The sequence below is a fragment of the Epinephelus lanceolatus genome, chromosome 20 (genome assembly GCF_041903045.1).
Source record: "Epinephelus lanceolatus isolate andai-2023 chromosome 20, ASM4190304v1, whole genome shotgun sequence".
Classification (NCBI taxonomy): domain Eukaryota; kingdom Metazoa; phylum Chordata; class Actinopteri; order Perciformes; family Serranidae; genus Epinephelus; species Epinephelus lanceolatus.
In genome coordinates, this window is record NC_135753.1 from 32,584,728 (window position 1) to 32,602,423 (window position 17,696).

The 17,696-nt window shown below is 44.3% G+C and overlaps 1 protein-coding gene across 2 annotated transcripts in view; it reads left to right on the top strand.

The window, feature by feature from the left end:
* The window catches only part of nrp1a (neuropilin 1a), a 71,324-nt gene that overhangs the window by 22,184 nt on the left and 31,444 nt on the right, over window positions 1-17,696 (top strand). For both annotated transcript variants that reach the window (XM_033638560.2, XM_033638561.2), the window contains exons 5-6: window positions 10,981-11,208; window positions 15,034-15,189. In XM_033638560.2, the coding sequence (XP_033494451.1) occupies window positions 10,981-11,208; window positions 15,034-15,189 (384 nt within the window). The remainder of the gene's footprint in view (window positions 1-10,980; window positions 11,209-15,033; window positions 15,190-17,696) is intronic.

The following is a 17,696-nucleotide window of genomic DNA, read 5'->3' on the forward strand; positions in this document are numbered from 1 at the left end:
TGACTTCAAACAGACACAGAACAACCCAAAAAGATACAAAACGTCTACGAGGAGACACAGGATATATATGGGATAATATAATATAATATAATATAATATAATATAATATAATATAATATAATATGATATAGGATTTTTATAGTCATAAAGTGAAAAAAGATCCAAAAAAGACATAAAATTAGCTCAAAAAGACCTAATATTAGATCAGAGAGACCCAAATGACTACAAAAACACACAAAAAGACCAACAAAAAGGCACAAAATTACCTCAACAAGATGCAAAATAACAATAAAGAGATGCAAAGCAACCAAAAAAGACAAAAAAAACCTGTACAAGGAGACATGAAATGACCACAAAGTGACAAAAAGACCAAAAAAGACACATTATCTCGAAAAGACACAAAATTACCTTAGGGAGACGCAAATAACTATAAAAAATACAAAAAACCCACAAGGAGACACAATTTGACTACAAACAGACATAACATGACAAGGACAGAGACTCAAAGTGATCACAAAGAGATCTAAAACAACCAAAAAAAAAGACACAAAATGACTTCAGTAAGACAAATAATAATCTCATAGAGACCCAAAGAGAACAAAAACACACAAATAAAACACAAGGAGACACAAAATGACTTCAAACAGACACAAAACAACCAAAAAAGATACAAAACATCTACGAGGAGACAGGATGACTATAAAGTGACTAAAAGACCCAAAAAGACATAAAATTAGCTCAGAAAGACCTAATATTAGATCAGAGAGACCCAAATGACTACAAAAACACACAAAAAGACAAAAAAGGCACAAAATTACCTCAACAAGACAAAAAATAACAATAAAGAGATGCAAAGCAACCAAAAAAGACAAAAAAAAACTGTACAAGGAGACATGAAATGACCACGAAGTGACGAAAAGACCAAAAAAAGACACACAATTACCTTAGGGAGACGCAAATAACTATCAGAAAACACAAAAAACCCACAATGAGATACAATTTCACTTCAAACAGACACAAAGTGATAAGGACAGAGACTCAAAATGACTACAAAGAGATCTAAAACAACCAAAAAAAGACACAAAACAACTAAAAGGAGACATAAAATGACTACAAAGTGACAAAAAACCCAGAAAGAACACAACATTGCATCAAAAAGACACAATATTACCTCAAAGAGACCCAAACAACTACAAAACAACCAAAAACAGACACAAAACAACGACAAGGAGACATAAAATGACTATAAAGTGACAAAAAGACCCCAAAAAGTCACAACATTACCTCACTGAGATACAAAATGACTTCAGTAAGACAAACAATAACCTCGGAGAGACGCAAACAACTACAAAAAAACACAAGGAGACACAAATGACAAGGACAGAGACTCGCAATGAGCACAAAGAGATGCAAAACCACTACAAGGAGACATAAAATGACTTCAAAGTGACAAAAAGACCAAAATAGACACAAAATGACTTCAGTAAGACAGAATATTACCTCGGAGAGATGCAAATGATACAAACACGACCAATAAATGCCCACAAATTGACTGAGAAAAAAACAAGAAAAGGCACAAACTTACCTCAAAGAGACACAAAACAACAAGAAGGAGACACAAAGCCACAAAAAGATGCATTACGGCTCCAAAGAGACGTAAAACCACCACAAAATCTATGCGTCTCGCTCCACTGTAAGAGGCCTTTACCATATCTGTGCCCAGGGGCCGACTGTCTCATAATCCACCCATGGTTTATATATTTATAGAATAAAGTGTGAGTTCTTGGTTTAAAGTTGGGGAAACACTGTTATGAGCTCAACATCACATGTAATTTCAATCTGATCTGTCTTTATCTGACACGATCACACATACGCAGTGCGATACAGTATGAAAGCTGGAGGAATAATTGTGATAAAGGGGCCAGAAAGAGCCTCTCTGTCTACTTTCATGGTTTGTTTGTGATTTAGTCAAGGCACCAGAGCATCAAATTATGCAGTCGCAATATGGCGAGCAATATGCTCCATTCAGAACCAGTGAATCATTGTCCCATATGTTCCATAATTGTTGCAGTTTTTATCTGGTGTGAATGATTGTACAGTGAGCAAGGGCGTCATTTGTTAAGCATTGATTCAACAAATGTTTCAAGCATTGGTTTATTGTCACATGGCGATCCAACAGCAAGAGGATCAACCTGTCAGTGTGAACACAGACGAGCTGGTTGTGGAGAAAGTGAGCTGATGTGGGTGTAGGAAGTGCTTTCACTGTAGTGGTATCCAATCAGTTCGAGGTTCCTTCCTTAACATTAAGTCCTGTGAGTAATTTTAGTCAGGAATCATGTACTATAATCCATAAATAACCTCAGGGGATGTCTATCTTATCAGAACACAGCATCCCAGGAGGAAGAATTTCCTGTAGGTTGGCTGCCTTCCTTTGTTTGGATTGGAGGAAGGAGGAGGAGGAAGAGGAGGAGGACAGCGCATATCTGGAGAGTGACTTGTAGGCAGACAGGTGCTACAGACTCCACTTTCATTAATTAACCTTAGCAGCAGTCTGTGGGACGGCCCCCCGTGACCTCGCAGACATGATGAATGTCCCTGCAAGGTCCCCTCCTTCCTTTTAATCTGGGCCAGTGTGTGTTTGTGCTGTTTGTGTGTCTGGGCTTGTGCGTGTCACCATCACGGCGGGGCAGCTGGTGGAGTGTGGCTCCATTTACGAGATCAAAGCGACACTCCACCCCGACATACGCAAACTCATCCGCACACGCTCCCTCGTTCCCCTTGAAATCGACTACATTCTTCCCGTGATTAGCTTGGTATTTCCCACTCTCATCTATTAGCCAGGACTGATTATAAATGAGACGTGTTAGGGGCCCAGTGGCGATAGGGGAACTGCTGAGCACAGTCGCAGGGCGCTGAGATATGAGGAACTACGGATCTAGCAAGAAATATGAATAAGTGGATAGAGGAGAAGATGGAGAGTGAGGAGCTGGAGCTAGATGAGAATCTGTGCTTATGGAATCCAGAGGGGAATCAGGGCTGAGGGGAGAAGGAGGCAGCAGGGGCGCTGCTGCAGATTAAACCCAGCGCAGAGCTTTTTTGTCTGGGTGTTTTGCACCTAGCTCCGTCCCCCAGCGGAGAGGAGCACCATGGGTGTGCTGCCGCTCCCTTAGTGGATCCAGACCCTCGTTATGCTTTGAATTTAGTCCGTGTTTTGACTACTGCGGTGCTGCCTGCGGCCAAGAAGAGGGCTCTGAGATCAATTAGCAGCCCTGTTTGTGAGAGCGAGAGAGAGGACCGAGCAGAAAGAGAGATTCAAAGCTAGCTGATTAGCACAGCTTATCAACAAGCAGGGTATTAGCTGGGAAAACATTGTGTTGGCTAACACATGTAACGTTAATGATGATACACAGATGCTCTGATAACGGATGGAGGAATGGGAGGCTGGCGCTCGTGCATGCCAATGAAGGGAAATGCAAAGAATGCGGGCTGTTTATCACCGTGATTATAGGCGTGGGGATCACTGGAAGTCAACCTCAGGGGCTGGTACTGCCTTTCATCTGGGGTTACACACAAGCAAAGGTCACATGGAAGATAAATATTCCCACAAAGCAAACATGTGTAAACAAGAACTCCCCCAAGGGATCATAGGCTGACTCATATGAGTACATGTGCAGGTTTGCCCACTTAAGCTGTAAACTACGTAAATACACTTTCACACACTTCAACGTGCCGGCGTTTGGAGCCCTGGCTTTCATCAACAGTAGCCTGCGAAGTGTCTAATTGGAAGAGAACAGGTTGTTTTGCGGCTCTCTATGGCCGCTTCCACATCACTCTCTACCCCTCTCCACTCCTCAATCCCGTCCGACCATCTTAATTAGCATGGGCAATTTATTTTATAGCCTGCAAATTGGCAGGCTCGCTCTGCTGGCTGAAGTCTGGCAAGAGACAGGAAGATGGTGGGGGAGAAAGAGATAGAGGAGAGGGATGAATCGGGGAGTGTGGAATATTCGAGCCGAAGGGAGCTCAAAGATTAGCAAGCTGGTTGTGTTTATGTGTGTCTCTGCGGAGGCCTTTGGCTTCCAGGCAGTAATAAAATGGTGAATAAAAAGAAGTTATGGCAAACTATGGCCTTGCCTTGATAAACAACCATCGGTTTGAACAAAAATCTGTAACATCAGCCCCCCGAAAGTCGTGTAAACAGAGATGAGGTGGGGTTACCCTCTTTTGCAGAGGACTGAAAGCTGTGTTTATCCCGTCATCTGACAGCATCTCACTTAAAATCCTCAAGTGTTTCTGGAGAGATCTGTCCTCTTAAGTGCCCGTGCACGCACATGCGCACATGCACAACATATGTTTTCTTTTAACAGCTCTGCAGTTAGCTTAGAGCCACATCAATGCTGGCCGAGGGCCCATTGAAGTGGGCGAGGAGGCAGAGATAGTGCCACTGGTAGTAACCCCCCGCCCGCATCCCCACACACACACACAAACACACACACAAACACACACACAAGCTCATCTCTGTCTCCTTGCAGTTACTCAGCAGAATGACTGAGCCTATTAGACAGAGGCCTGTGACGTCCGTCTTTACACTCAAAAGCACAGTGTTTCCAGGCAGAAGCCCTGTTTATCATGTCACTGTCATGCGGCACTTTGACTCTAAGCGCACACCTGTGAAAACACTTTCAAGGTATGTGTGTGTGTGTGTGTGTGGGGGGGGGGGGGGGGGACTTAATAGGGGGCACGTTCTGCTTTCATGGACAGCACGCCCTGATGGCATAGGTCACATCCGGCATGGAGACGTACTGTCATCACACACACACACGCAGCCCTCATGAAAACCTAAGACAACAAACGTCTTTAAGGGGAGCCAGAGGGAGACTGTAACCCCCTCCCGTACCCCCCTTACTCCTCTTACCCTCCATCCCATCACCGCCATGCCATCCCTCAAGCAACGTCACAGGCGCAGGCAACACGCAGCCCAGTCGCCAGAAGAAAAAGCTGGCATTGTACATGACCCCAAACCACAGATAAGTTACATTTGTACGTTTCATTTGTATCATATTTCTGAAGTGACGGAGTATATGAGCTGACGATATCATGTGGAGGTGGAGGGGATGGGTGACACCTAGGCGAGAGATGCCTGCCAAGCTGCAGACCACTGTTTGAGACCACCAAACAAACCATTTGTGTTTTAACAAGTCATAACTGTTTCCAGCAGCTTTTTAGCCACCAAATGCGGATGTTTTTTAGCGACCCATCTGTTGTTGTTTTTTTTCAACGAGGCTAGTGCCACGAAAAGTGGTCGTTTTTTACCAAGACATCACTGTGATTTCTGCTGGAATAGTGTAACAAAAAGCAGTTGTTTTTTACAGAGACGTCACTGCATTTCAAGCTGGGTTAGTGCCACATAAAGCAGTTGTTTTACCGAGACATCGCTGCGTATTCTGCTGGGATAGTGCCACAAAAAGTGGTTGTTTCTTACAAAGATGTCCCTGCATTTCCAGCCGGGCTACTGCCATGAAAAGCGGTATTTTTTTACAGAGACATCGCTGCGTTTTCTACCGGGATAGTGGCAAAAAATATTTGTATTTACTGAGACATTGCTGTGTTTCCCTCCAGGATAGTGCCACTAAAAGCAATTGTTTTTTACAGAGACGTCACTGCATTTCCAGCTGGAATAGTGCCAAAAAAAGTATTTGTATTTACTGAGACATCGCTGTGTTTTCCTCCAGGATAGTGGCTTGAAAAGTGGTTGATGTTACTGAGACATCACTACGTTTCCTTTTGGGATAGTGGCATGAAAAGTGTTGGTCTTTATGGAGACGTCACTGCGTTTCCAGCTGGGATAGTGCCCAAAAAAAGTACTTGTATTTACAGAGACATCGCTGTTTTTTTCTGGGATAGTGGCGTGAAAACTGTTTGTCTTTTATGGAGACATCGCTGCGTTTCCTACCAGGATAGGGCCACTAAAAGCAATTGTTTTTTTACTGAGACGTCACTACATTTCCAGCAGAGATAGTTTTTCAAAGACATTTCTGCATTTCCAGTGGGGATTGTGACACCAAATCTGAATATTTTAAGCCAAAACACGATCTTTTCTCAACCATATCTAAGTAGTTTTTATGCCTAAACCTAATCACATGTTAACCACAACATTATTAAAACATAAACAGGTATAAAGTTTCAATGTATCTGCTACATAATAACATGCAAATACAACCTATCCGTGGTTTGCAGAAACGCACAATGGCGAAACTTTTCTACCAATTGGGTTGCGATTTACTAAATACCATGTCAGCTGTGCAGGGCCTCAGGGCGTGTGTGTGTGTATGGGCAAACGTAAACCTGCCTTTCCATCTGTTTTATTGACTGACACTCCACAGGCTTCAGGTTAATGTTTGATTTAGTGTCGAAAGAGTTAATTCTCCACCGTCGATTAACCCCTCTGTCAGAGTGGCATGAGGACAGAGTGAAGGGGAGGGGAGGTTTGGAGGGGGTGGTGGCAGTAATGGGGGGTGGAGGGTTGTGAACTGGGCTAATGATCAACGTGGAACATAAACAGTGGTGATTTACTTAGCGGTCCAAGAACAACACCTTCAGCCCCTATGGCTCCGGCCTGTAATAACCCATACTGAGGAGAGAGGGAGATGAATGGATGGAAAAAGCGAGAGAAGTGGGGGAAAGCGACACAGAGACAGATTTAAAAATGAAAATAGCAAGAGGCTGTCACATTTAACGCCTGTTCCTTGGCACAATGTTGTTCTAATGATTAACGCCCAGTCTGCTCTCAGCACTTAAAGCAACAGCTTAATAGAGACGTAGCGGACAAGTCATCAGGGAGACTAACAGTAGAAAGGCGCCCTGCTCCCTTAATGTTGAAACCATATTTATTTAAGATTTATATCAATTGCTAACACTTGCAAAGATTGAAATCAGATCCCCATTAAATATCATTTTGTCGGCTGCGGCTTGTCCTGTTGAACAAACTCTAATCGGTCAGCGAGGAGCGAGTCAGAGTGACATTTGTTTACTCCCCTGTCCAGACAAGAAGGGCTCAACATAAACGAGAGTTAAAGGAATCCATTACTGCCGGCAGTAAATGTTTGAGCGCCTGGTTAGGGGTTGCCGGTAAATGTACCGTGTGTTCAAGGTTACTTCTTTTTCTCTCCCAACTTCCTGTCGTAAATTCAGGTGTTTGTTTAAAAGCAGTGGCTGGACTATTGGCTCTAACTGTTTTATCTCAGATGGAATAGGACAGCCTGTGTGTGTGTTCCCTGTCAGCCTCACCTGAGTCAAACCTGTCACAGTTACAAAACCCTTTCCTATTTCAACCCCCTTTCATATAGATCAATCCTCAGCGATGGAACAAGCGAGAGACAGAGTGAGAAAAGGGGTGGGGAGTTTGCATGTGGCTGACAACGGGATATATTTGTCTCCTGAAGCTCCTTGTCAACACAGATGCGCGCACACACGCCATACGCCGCCACAGAAAAAAGCATCACCGCTATCACTGGATGCCTCACACGCGCGACATCAGCACAAAGCATCCTGGGTGTAGCGAGGGGAGCTGGCGACGGAAGCCCTCCCATGTGGAGGCGCTAGATAAAAGAGATCTGTTGGATGATTATCTCGCCAGTGGGACCGACCAGAGTGCTCTGTCTTCTCTCGCCACTCTATTTTGTTTGTGATGTCTTCGCTCTGTCCTTTTCTTGAGGGGGTAGAAACGCAGCCAGGCACACAAAAGCTGACAATAGGGGAGTTTGTCCTTGGCTCGGCCTCAGTCAGGGAAATAAAGGAAGAGCACAGAAGCAGGAGGGCCTGATGCTGATGGGGAGATATGTTAAGTAAACAGGGAATAAATACCAATACATAGTTTTAAGCACTACCCTACATCTCACAAATGCATGCATTAAATAAGATGTGGCCAAATTGTAAGATTGAACTTACCACTGAGAAAGTATTAATAGAAATGCACCAACTGATTGACTGATGACTGAAATCAGATGTCACACAATGTGCCACACGATGGCTCACGTCAGTGACAGCAGCACAAACAGCGAGTACTGTCAGAGTCGTTGCAACCTGTTCTCAAAAATTGTGATTCATTCCTTCTGCACATGGTTTGAAAGCTACTGTGTTAAATTAACTGGCAGACTGAGGTGACTCACCAAATCTGTATTAATCATGGAGTTGATAAGTAGCTCAAAAATGTAGCATAGCTAATCTAATGCTAACTGTTTCATGTAAGTGGATGGAAGATGCTAAATGCACCTAGCTTCTTAGTCTGGAAAGCATAACTCAATATAAAGACAAGTATGAGTGGTCTACCCAAGTCTGCTAGTAGTCGAGATAACTAGCAGACTACTGGGGTAGTGGATAATAAGCTCAAGTTTCACATAGACAAGCTAATGCTAACCATTTCAAGTTAGTAAATGGAAAATGCTAAAATGATTAGCGCCATATTCCGTGGTTCACGTCAGTCAAACTCAAGTTCTTTAGCCCCCTAAGTGTGATTTGTTTGGGCAGGTGTGAACACAGCAATCACACTCAGGTGCGCACCAGAACAACCGGACTGAAACCTTGAAGAGGTGGTCTGGAGCCGCGCCTCGTTTTCAAACTGTATGGTTTGACTAAAATGAACAATGACAGCAATATAGTCCACGATGAGCAGCGCTAAAATCAACCTGCGTAGTTGTCCCTCCATTGTGACATTAGAAAGTGTCACATTTATCTTGCAAGTGTATTCTTCTTCAACGTTTGCTTTACTTCCTGGATTTTTCCCACATGGAAATTCTGACCAATCAAGAGCAGCTTTCTCGCACAAGGCATTTGATCTGGTCCACTTGTAAATGCTGCCGTGAGAACATGAACCAACTCTAGGCAATTATACAACTTTGGAACAAAATTAGTCCCTGATTCAGACAACAAACTTTTTTTGAGCTAGGTTTACTCAAATTTGGATGCTTAATGAGACGCTCGTTTTTAATATCATATATATATTTTTACTATTTTAACTTCAGGTTTCCAGTGGCTTTAAAGAAAAGCTCCACATATGTTTGTGTATGCTGTTAATTATAGTTATATATATATAGTTATACAACATAAATCAAAAATCAGCAAGTCAAACTTCAAAGATCAAAATCGGCCAAATAAAATCCCACCGCTGCATCTCTCAATATTATAGAGCATCATGCATCAGTCGAGACATTATATTCTTTTCAGTGACAGTCTATTGCCTGGATTTTAACAGGTTTTCAGAGTGAACCATTCCCAAAGACCAAATCTGTTCTGGTCAACTGCTGAGCTGAGATAAGGGTCATGGTGGAGGCTGATGAAATGGATGGAGAGTGGCGTTCTGAGCCAATATCCACAGGAAATTCAGCACCCTGACCCGAATTGCACTTTGGATACTCCAACTGTCTCGAGCACTCAGGGACTCACGTGCGCCTTTTTCAAAAAAGTGGCTCGCATGTGTAGTTTTTTTCCCCCTTCCCCAAAAAACTGTCTGACATTTCTCCCAAATACGGTGAGGTAAAGTGCACAACTGCAGCATCCAGCAGCCCTCTCATCTCGCCGAACGCTCTCTCTCTCTCTCTCGACAAAATCTCTCCATTTTCTGGGGGTAAATACGAGGGGAAGCTGTGAAATTAATGGCGCCCACTGTTCTCGAAAGCCACACTTTAGCGGCAGCACTAAATGTCAGCTCTCTTTAGAGTCAAAATGCCGCTCGCCGTGGCTTTCAACTTGGAGAGAGAAAAATCAACATGGCTCTCCCTCCCTTCACTCACTCCATTGGTGGACAGGCTGAAGTGGGCCTGATGGTCCTGAATTAGGGGCCCAGCAAGAAGCCTGAGTGACAGTGGAAAAAAAGCAGTTTGCCACATTTATTTAAGCTACGATGACTGTAGCACGGAGGCTCTATCTAGCGATAACTCCCTGCAATTTTGGTTTCGATCGGCCCCATCTGCGCCCATCACGCCGCCTGTCAGACTAGCATGAAAATGACATTATCCTGTGCACATTTCTGCCACTAATGGCTCCAAATAATTGCCCTGGATGACAGTAGTTCTCTTTTTTCTGAGTTGTATGTGTGTGTTTGTGTGGAGCCAGGCTTGGTAACAATCTGGCCCAGAGCTTGAGCACACACAGTGAGCATGTCTTAATGTCTTTTTCTATCACTCTCTTTAAATAAATAAATAAAATCCGGCAGATGTTAGCGTCATTTTTTTTTATCACATGTCACTCATTCTTAAATCATAATCTTGTGCTCATGATGCTCTGAGAAGTGGCTAACATGGGAAATGTGTTAATGCTCCTCATCAGCTGAAAGGCAGCTCTCTGGGGAGCTGTGAATAAATATTTTGACTTTCCCTTGTGTAAAATTGTGTTCAAGTGTGCGTGTCTGTGTGTTGATGTATGCGCAGTCATTGCCCTCGTCTTCCATCACTGACGCTGTAATTTTGCCTGAGCACCTCTCATATGTTTCACAGACGTCTCCTGATGAGTGTGTGTAGCTGTGTGTGTGTGTGAGAGGAAGAAAGACAGGCTTTTGCACCGTGAATCAAGCTGTTTATTCACTGCTCCCCGATTCTGGTGATTGAGGCCTTTCACTAATGTTTACTCTCACAGTCCAGATGTTCCAGGAGTAACAGATTCATCACACAAATACAGTGATGAAGAAATATGATGTTGTGCCCATGAGGGATTGAAAAAGAAGGCAGAGAGCCACATAGCGGAGGATTGAGAGACCCAGATGTTGCCTCTTTTGAATAGAAGAACCATCAAGGTGGTCTCTCGTCTGCGGGCTGTAAACTCTCCTCCACTCAATAGACCAGCTGGGAGGCAGAGCTTCTCAATACCTGCCACACAAAGCCACCCAAAACAGATCACTTAACCAAAGTCATTCAAAAGGATCACCCCCACCCTTTCCTTTGTCCTCTGTATTGTCTCGTCTTCTCACTTCTTGTTTCCTCCCTGCAGGTCCCGAATGCTCCAGGAACTTCACCTCCAACAGCGGTGTCATAAAGTCGCCAGGCTTCCCGGAGAAATACCCCAACAACCTGGACTGCACTTTCATGATCTTCGCCCCAAGGATGTCCGAGATCATCTTGGAGTTCGAGAGCTTTGAGCTGGAGCCCGACCCGACGCCCCCTACTGGTGTTTTCTGCCGTTATGACAGACTAGAGATATGGGATGGCTTCCCTGGAGGTGAGCAAGCAGTGTTGGTTGAAGAGGAGCGATTATGCTCATTTTCAGCTATTTTTGGTTTCTACTAGCACATGTTTACATGCTGTCATGGTCAAAAGGATGTTATTTTCCTCATGTCTGTGATGGAACATCTGTATTCACCCTCTTTCTGAGATGCTCCATTTTAGTGCCTGTCTCTTTAAGTCCCCTCTCTCCTGAAAAAAGCCCAGTCTTGTTTTGATTGGTTAGTGTTTCTGGGTGTTCTGTCTCTTGGCCATCACTGTATTTGGGAAATGACTGTAATAGAGACTAGTGGCACTTTTTTACCATGAAAAGACATCAATAAAAGCTTCTAAGCCCAACCCAACCATGGTCAAAAACAGGGAGAAATGTGACGTTAGCATGTAGCTACATGTAGCAGTGATCTTGCAGCTGGGGAATGACTGTTAAGGAGTATAGCAGCACTTTCAGCCATAAAAAATACCAATCAAAGCTTCTAAACACAACCAGACTGTTTCCAGCGGTAATATGATCTGAAATCAGGGAGAAATTCACAACACTGACAACCACATTTACATGTATCCCTTCCATTAGCATGTAGCTACATGTAGCAGTGTTCTTGCAGCTGGTGAATGTAACGGAGAATAGCAGTACTTTCTACTGTGAAAAAATAACCACTAAAAGCTTTTAGATACAAGCAAACGTGTTACAGTGGGAATATGATCTAAAATCAGGAAGAAATGTACAACATTGGCAACCGCTTTACATGTTTCCCTGATTTTAGCATATAGCTACATGTAGCAGTTTTCTTGCAGCTGGGGAATGACTATAATGGAAAATAGTGGCACTGTCTACTGTTGAAAAATCACTAATAAAAGCTTTTTAACACAACCCAACATGTCACAGTGGGAATATAATCCATAATCGGAGAGAAATTTACAACATCAGCAACCACGTTTACATGTTTCTCTGACCTTAGCATGTAGCTACATGTAGCAGTGTAGACTACATAATGTAAAAAAACACTTGCAGTAACGTGCCTGGAGCAGTTCCCATATAAAGAAATGGAGCACACTATGACATCATACTGTAGCCAGAGTAGAAAAAAACTGTTGAAGTCCTCAGAACGGTCTTCAGCCTGAGGTTTCCGCTAACCTCGTTAATCGACACTTTTGTTTTGTTTAATTCTTTCGTTATAAAACTATTAATAGACAGAAGAGCATAATAGGTCCCCTTTAAGCCTGAACTGTAGATGAACTTTTGTATCTGTAATTTAAAGAAAGACAAAACAAGCACTAAAAAAACGAGGTATCCCACAAGAGGTCTCTATTGTAGTTTTTTTTTTGGGTCAATATTACTGTTTGCTTTTAATTTCTTAAACTACTAGAAAAAATCACTACTAAAAAAAAGTAATTAAAATGTGCTGAGAAACCCGTCAACCTGTAGTGGGTAAGAGCGAAAGATGGTGAGGGGAGAGGTGGTTTCAGCTTCACTTCTCACTACTTTGTTTCAGAGGAAATAAACATAATGGCATTATCCGGGCCAGTGGGCTAACTGCTTTAACCAGACTTGGCAAGTGTCCAAGAGTCTGTCGTCATGAGCGTTTCACTTCGTCATCACTCAACGCCAAACACTTCCTGATCACACCCGCCCTTCTTTCTTCTGCTAGCCACATTGATTTGTGAGTGTTTGTATGTTTGGGAATTTGAGGTCTAGTCTCGGCTGTGATATTTAACTTGTTGCATCTCTGACGCATAAAAAGCACAATTTGTTGTTGCAGGAAATGACTATGAAAGGAATTTCCTGTGGATGTTTCCTTATGTTTCCCACAAGAGAGAATTTGAACTGAACCAGCTTGGCCAACATCTCCTGGTCGCGGGGTTGAGCAAAGGCCCGCAGCTCACACTTAGATTCAGACACACAATAAAATATTGCCATAAAATAGCATTCTGAAATCCATCTAAAAAATCAGCAGGTGAGAGACGGAGTGAGAGGTGGCGCGCTGTTCAAAGCAATGCCTCCATGGCCCGAGATGAGCCTTTGAACTCAGCGAGCAAAATCACTTCTTGAAGTTTGCAGTTTTTCTCCTGGCTATTCCAACACGGGGTGCAGACAAGATGAAAGCTTTTCTCACCCATCAGTGGCTGAAAATTGAAAGAATTTGATCTAGTAGCATTCAGCCTGGTGCACATCAGTATTCTCTCGCTGGGGCGCTCCAAGTGATAAGGTTGAAGTGTAAATCGCAGCGTCTTTTCAAGTGAGTTTTCTTGAAGTCCAATATTCTCTGAGCTCTGTAGATTTGAACTAGTGCGGAGTTGACCTTTGATTCCACAAAGTATTTCCATAACTCACTTGCATGTTCTCTCCTCGAGGTGGGATAAATTTAATTTTCAAGATTAGTGTTGATTAAGGAGACCCGCAAAGGCTCAGAGAGCTGAGAATATGTCACATTATTATCACCTTTTAATACATATTTATACAAAAAGTACCTCAGGGGTCTGAAATAGAAACATTTCCTGCGCAACTTCCAGCTTATTAAAATTCTGAGATCTCTCAGTTCTCTTAGCTGAACATGCAACACAAACGAAGCAGGATCTTTTGTCCAACAGTGAGCCAATACAAGGCAGAAACTAGACCACTCCGGACTGACGTGGTTTCACACCCTCCTTCAAGTGTTGTTGTATGTGACAGACAGCCTTGTATAAAAATAAGCCATGGGAGGAAAACAGTGTGTCGGCTTTTGCCAGGTGGCTCCTGTGGTGCCTGCTGGATCGATAGTGCATTAGCACAGAAGGCTGGAGGCCTGCTCGCCGTCGGGGTGTTCAGAGATGGGAGATGCCTGGGCGAATGCAGGCTTGCGTGAAGCACTGGGGTAATCACACCTCCCTGTCCCTCCGCCTCTGAAAGCACACCTCGCTGGACAGGTGCTGCGGAAGAGCGACCTCCACTCCCTCGTCCCTCTTCCCCTGAGGAACGGAGACGCAGGCAGGATGCAGACTTCATAGTGAGGCTCTTTAAAATTTCATAGCGCTGGGGAGTCATGCAGATAATCCGGGAGATGGCATTTTTATGTTCAGCCCAGGCCTCAAAGGGTTTAAAAGCACACAGAGATTCTCACGCACGTACACCTGAAGATTAATCGGAGCCATCGCGCCCCTGCCCCGCAAGTCCGAGGGGTCTGGCCTTTGCCTTTCGTGTAGGAGCTGGACTGAAAGTGGCATGTTTTGGATGACAGGAGGCCGCAGGGAGGCAGGACTGTCACTCGCCGCTGATCACAGCATTACTAATCACAGATAAGCTGCAGGTCCCTACACGCCAACAGGAACACACACCCACAAATGTGCATGGATCATAGCACACATCGGAGGCACAGGGCAAGATCACTGTGCTCTCCCACTCCCTCCCTCCTGCCCCCATCACTCTTTCCCCATGTTTCTCTGCCACTCTGTCTCCCCCTAATGTTCACCTCCCATTTCACCATCCCTCCTGCTCCCCCATTCCACTCAGTGTGTCCAGTGGAACATGTCCCTCTTGTACTTTTATTGCTCAGCCAGCAAATAGATAGAGACCGTGAGACCAGCCTACACCACAGGTCCCTTCTACGCTTTGCTTTCTTGTGTCAGGAATGTCGGGAGTCTTTTCACAAGCGTCTTTATGGGGTTGGGTAAAGAAATACGATGCGGTCTTTGTCATACCTCACCAACACACTAGTTTTCACACCTCCGTAGGGGGGTGTACGCTTGAATGTTAAACCCATGTGTGACATGGGTGTGACACACAAACAAATATTGAGTTAACCCAAGTCTAACCCGAGTTACAATGCTTTTCTCTCCTTTCTCTCACCAGTCGGTCCTTACGTTGGGAGGTACTGTGGGCAGAACACCCCAGGCAGGATCATCTCCTACACAGGCATCATGGCACTGACAATCAACACTGACAGCGCCATCGCGAAGGAAGGCTTTTCGGCCAACTTCACCGTCATTGAAAGGACTGTTCCAGAGGGTAAGCTGGCACAAAAACTAGAGATGTTCAGACACTATTAAATCCTTCCTGAACTTGTGTATCGGCTGATACCGAGTACCGATCCAATACCATTGAGTCATAAAATAATTTAACAGCTGTATACTGTGAAGCCTGTAAGGATGTGAAATGATTGCTATTATTGATGTTTGGTGTGGCTCATGTTGAACTCTGCCATATAAATTTATTGATATTGCCATATCAAACATTTGCTAATGACCACCGCTCCAAAATTTACCAGAAATCAATTCTTTTTTGTTGCTCTAAAACAGTAGCTGCCAGTGGCTGCACAGCACAGCTTACTTTGTATGCTACTGTTTTAGTGCAACGAAGAATAATTGATTCAAGGAAAGAAAACCTGTGAAACTTTTTGAAAGTTTATTAAAAAGTTATATGGCATTGGATCGTTGCATAGACTTGTGTACTGGCCAAAACCCAATCCAGCATTTTAGGCAGCATCAAAGGCTTTTTGGATACTGGTATCAGAACAACTCTGATAAAAATACTGAAACATCAGAGGGGGCTGGAAGAGAGGAGGCAAAAAAAAATAATCAAAAGAAATCAGAATTAAATCACAATCCAGAGAGAGTTGTTCAGTGGAAGAAAGTTTGGATTGGATGAGCCCGAAGTAAAACTGAGTAGTTGCAAAAGAATTAGAGGGCAATAAAGTAACCTCCTGAGGAATATTACTAAGAGCAAGAAGCAGATGTTGCCCGCAACTGAAGCCACACGTGGTCCTATTATGACAAATTCCCACACGTTTAACAGAGCTTCAGAGTTATTAAATAAACACCTCCTGCTTCTTCATTTGGGTAATGTGTTACAGGGTACAAGTCTGCCTCCTGTGGTTTACAAGACCTCAGTTTACACACTCTGAGCCCAGGCGGGCTCCAAAAGGCAGCTTCCCCACCGCTAACCACCCCGGACACACACCCCCAGGGCTTTTACATGCAACATCGTCATCGCAGGGCTCGACCCCCTGACCCCATTTTGCAAAACGCTCCAACTAAACATTTCATTAAGGAAGACGAGCACTGGTAGGAGTCGTAAATCTGTCCAGAGGCAAGACCACCCCAAACACACACACAGTCAGTCTTTGAATAGCAATGGAGATGGATGACATTCAACAAATCTACTAATCGTCTCCAAAAAAGGATTTTGTCTTGCCCAGAGGGAAGACAGGCGCTGAGTACACACACACACACACACACACACACACACACACACACAGACAACAGTGACCCCGCCTCACAGTAATGAGCACGGCGATGACTGCTGATGTCATTTCTCCTCAGTTTCCACCGAGTTACTTGAGCTGCTTTAATCACACATCTAAGATCAGATTACGCAAATCAACTTTTCACATTCACCATTAAGAGGCATGGTGAAATATCTGACCCGCGATCAGTAAATACCATCATTTACATGAGTTGCTTGGTCTTACATCACCGACCGAGGCGCATCCAAGATAGAGAAAAAAAAAATCTCCAAACTTTGTCTGCGCTCTTCCAGACTTGTACCACTTGAATCATTTATAATCCCCTTATGCATAATACACGGTGGATTTTCTCGCCTCCGCATGTCGAAGGAAAGGGTACACTTGAGCTGAAAGCTGCTGATGAGAGGTGATAAGGTGATGAAAGGAGGCCTTGTCTTTTTGTTCTAACCCCGTTTCTTTTGCACTGGTTCCCTCCAATCGCCCCCCCTTCCACCCATCCAACCACCCTCCTTATCTCCTCGGCTATCAGCCCCACTTTGGTTGGTAACCCACATGATCAGATAGCGACCTCAGCGGCAAACAAACGGCTCGTTGTGTTTTTGTTGATCATGATCCAGCTATCTACATGATGCGGGTCTGGGTACAAAAGTTTGACAAGTACAGACAGTCTTCTCAAAGAGAGCCGATGGTGAGGGTGGAGAGGTGCGAGACGGTGTTCTCAGCCTCACGCTGACACTCCAACACACTCATGCACGTGAGAACGCACATATGCAAGCCACACCGTTAAGCGCAAACGCACACACTGACCCAGTGACTGAGGTGTGTTAGCTGTGTGGCAGATGGGGAGACCATCTGTGTTAGCTCATAGGCAGCAGCCGCATCGCAGCTCCACACTGCTCCTTGTCCTGTGCCCTCTGAGTGTGTGTCCATGTACAAACAAGCATATGACTGCATTTTTTCGGCGAAGGGTCGAATGTTTATGGCAGGGCGTTTAGAGACTTCGCCGTCAGACGAAAAAGAAGTAAATAAACATTGAGAAGAATAATGGTCCGCATGAATGTGTGAAAGTGTGCCTTCACATGCCTCTGTGTTGTTGTGGTGACATTATACAACTCCTGCATGGATCAAAAGGTCATGTCGTTTGTTCCAACCTTTGCCGCAGCTCTGTCCACAGCGGTGTCAGCATGTCTGACCTCCGGGGGTTAGGGAGGCCGGCCCCAAGCTGACCCAGCTCAGCCTTTAGATGCGGAGCCCAGGATGCCTCTAAACG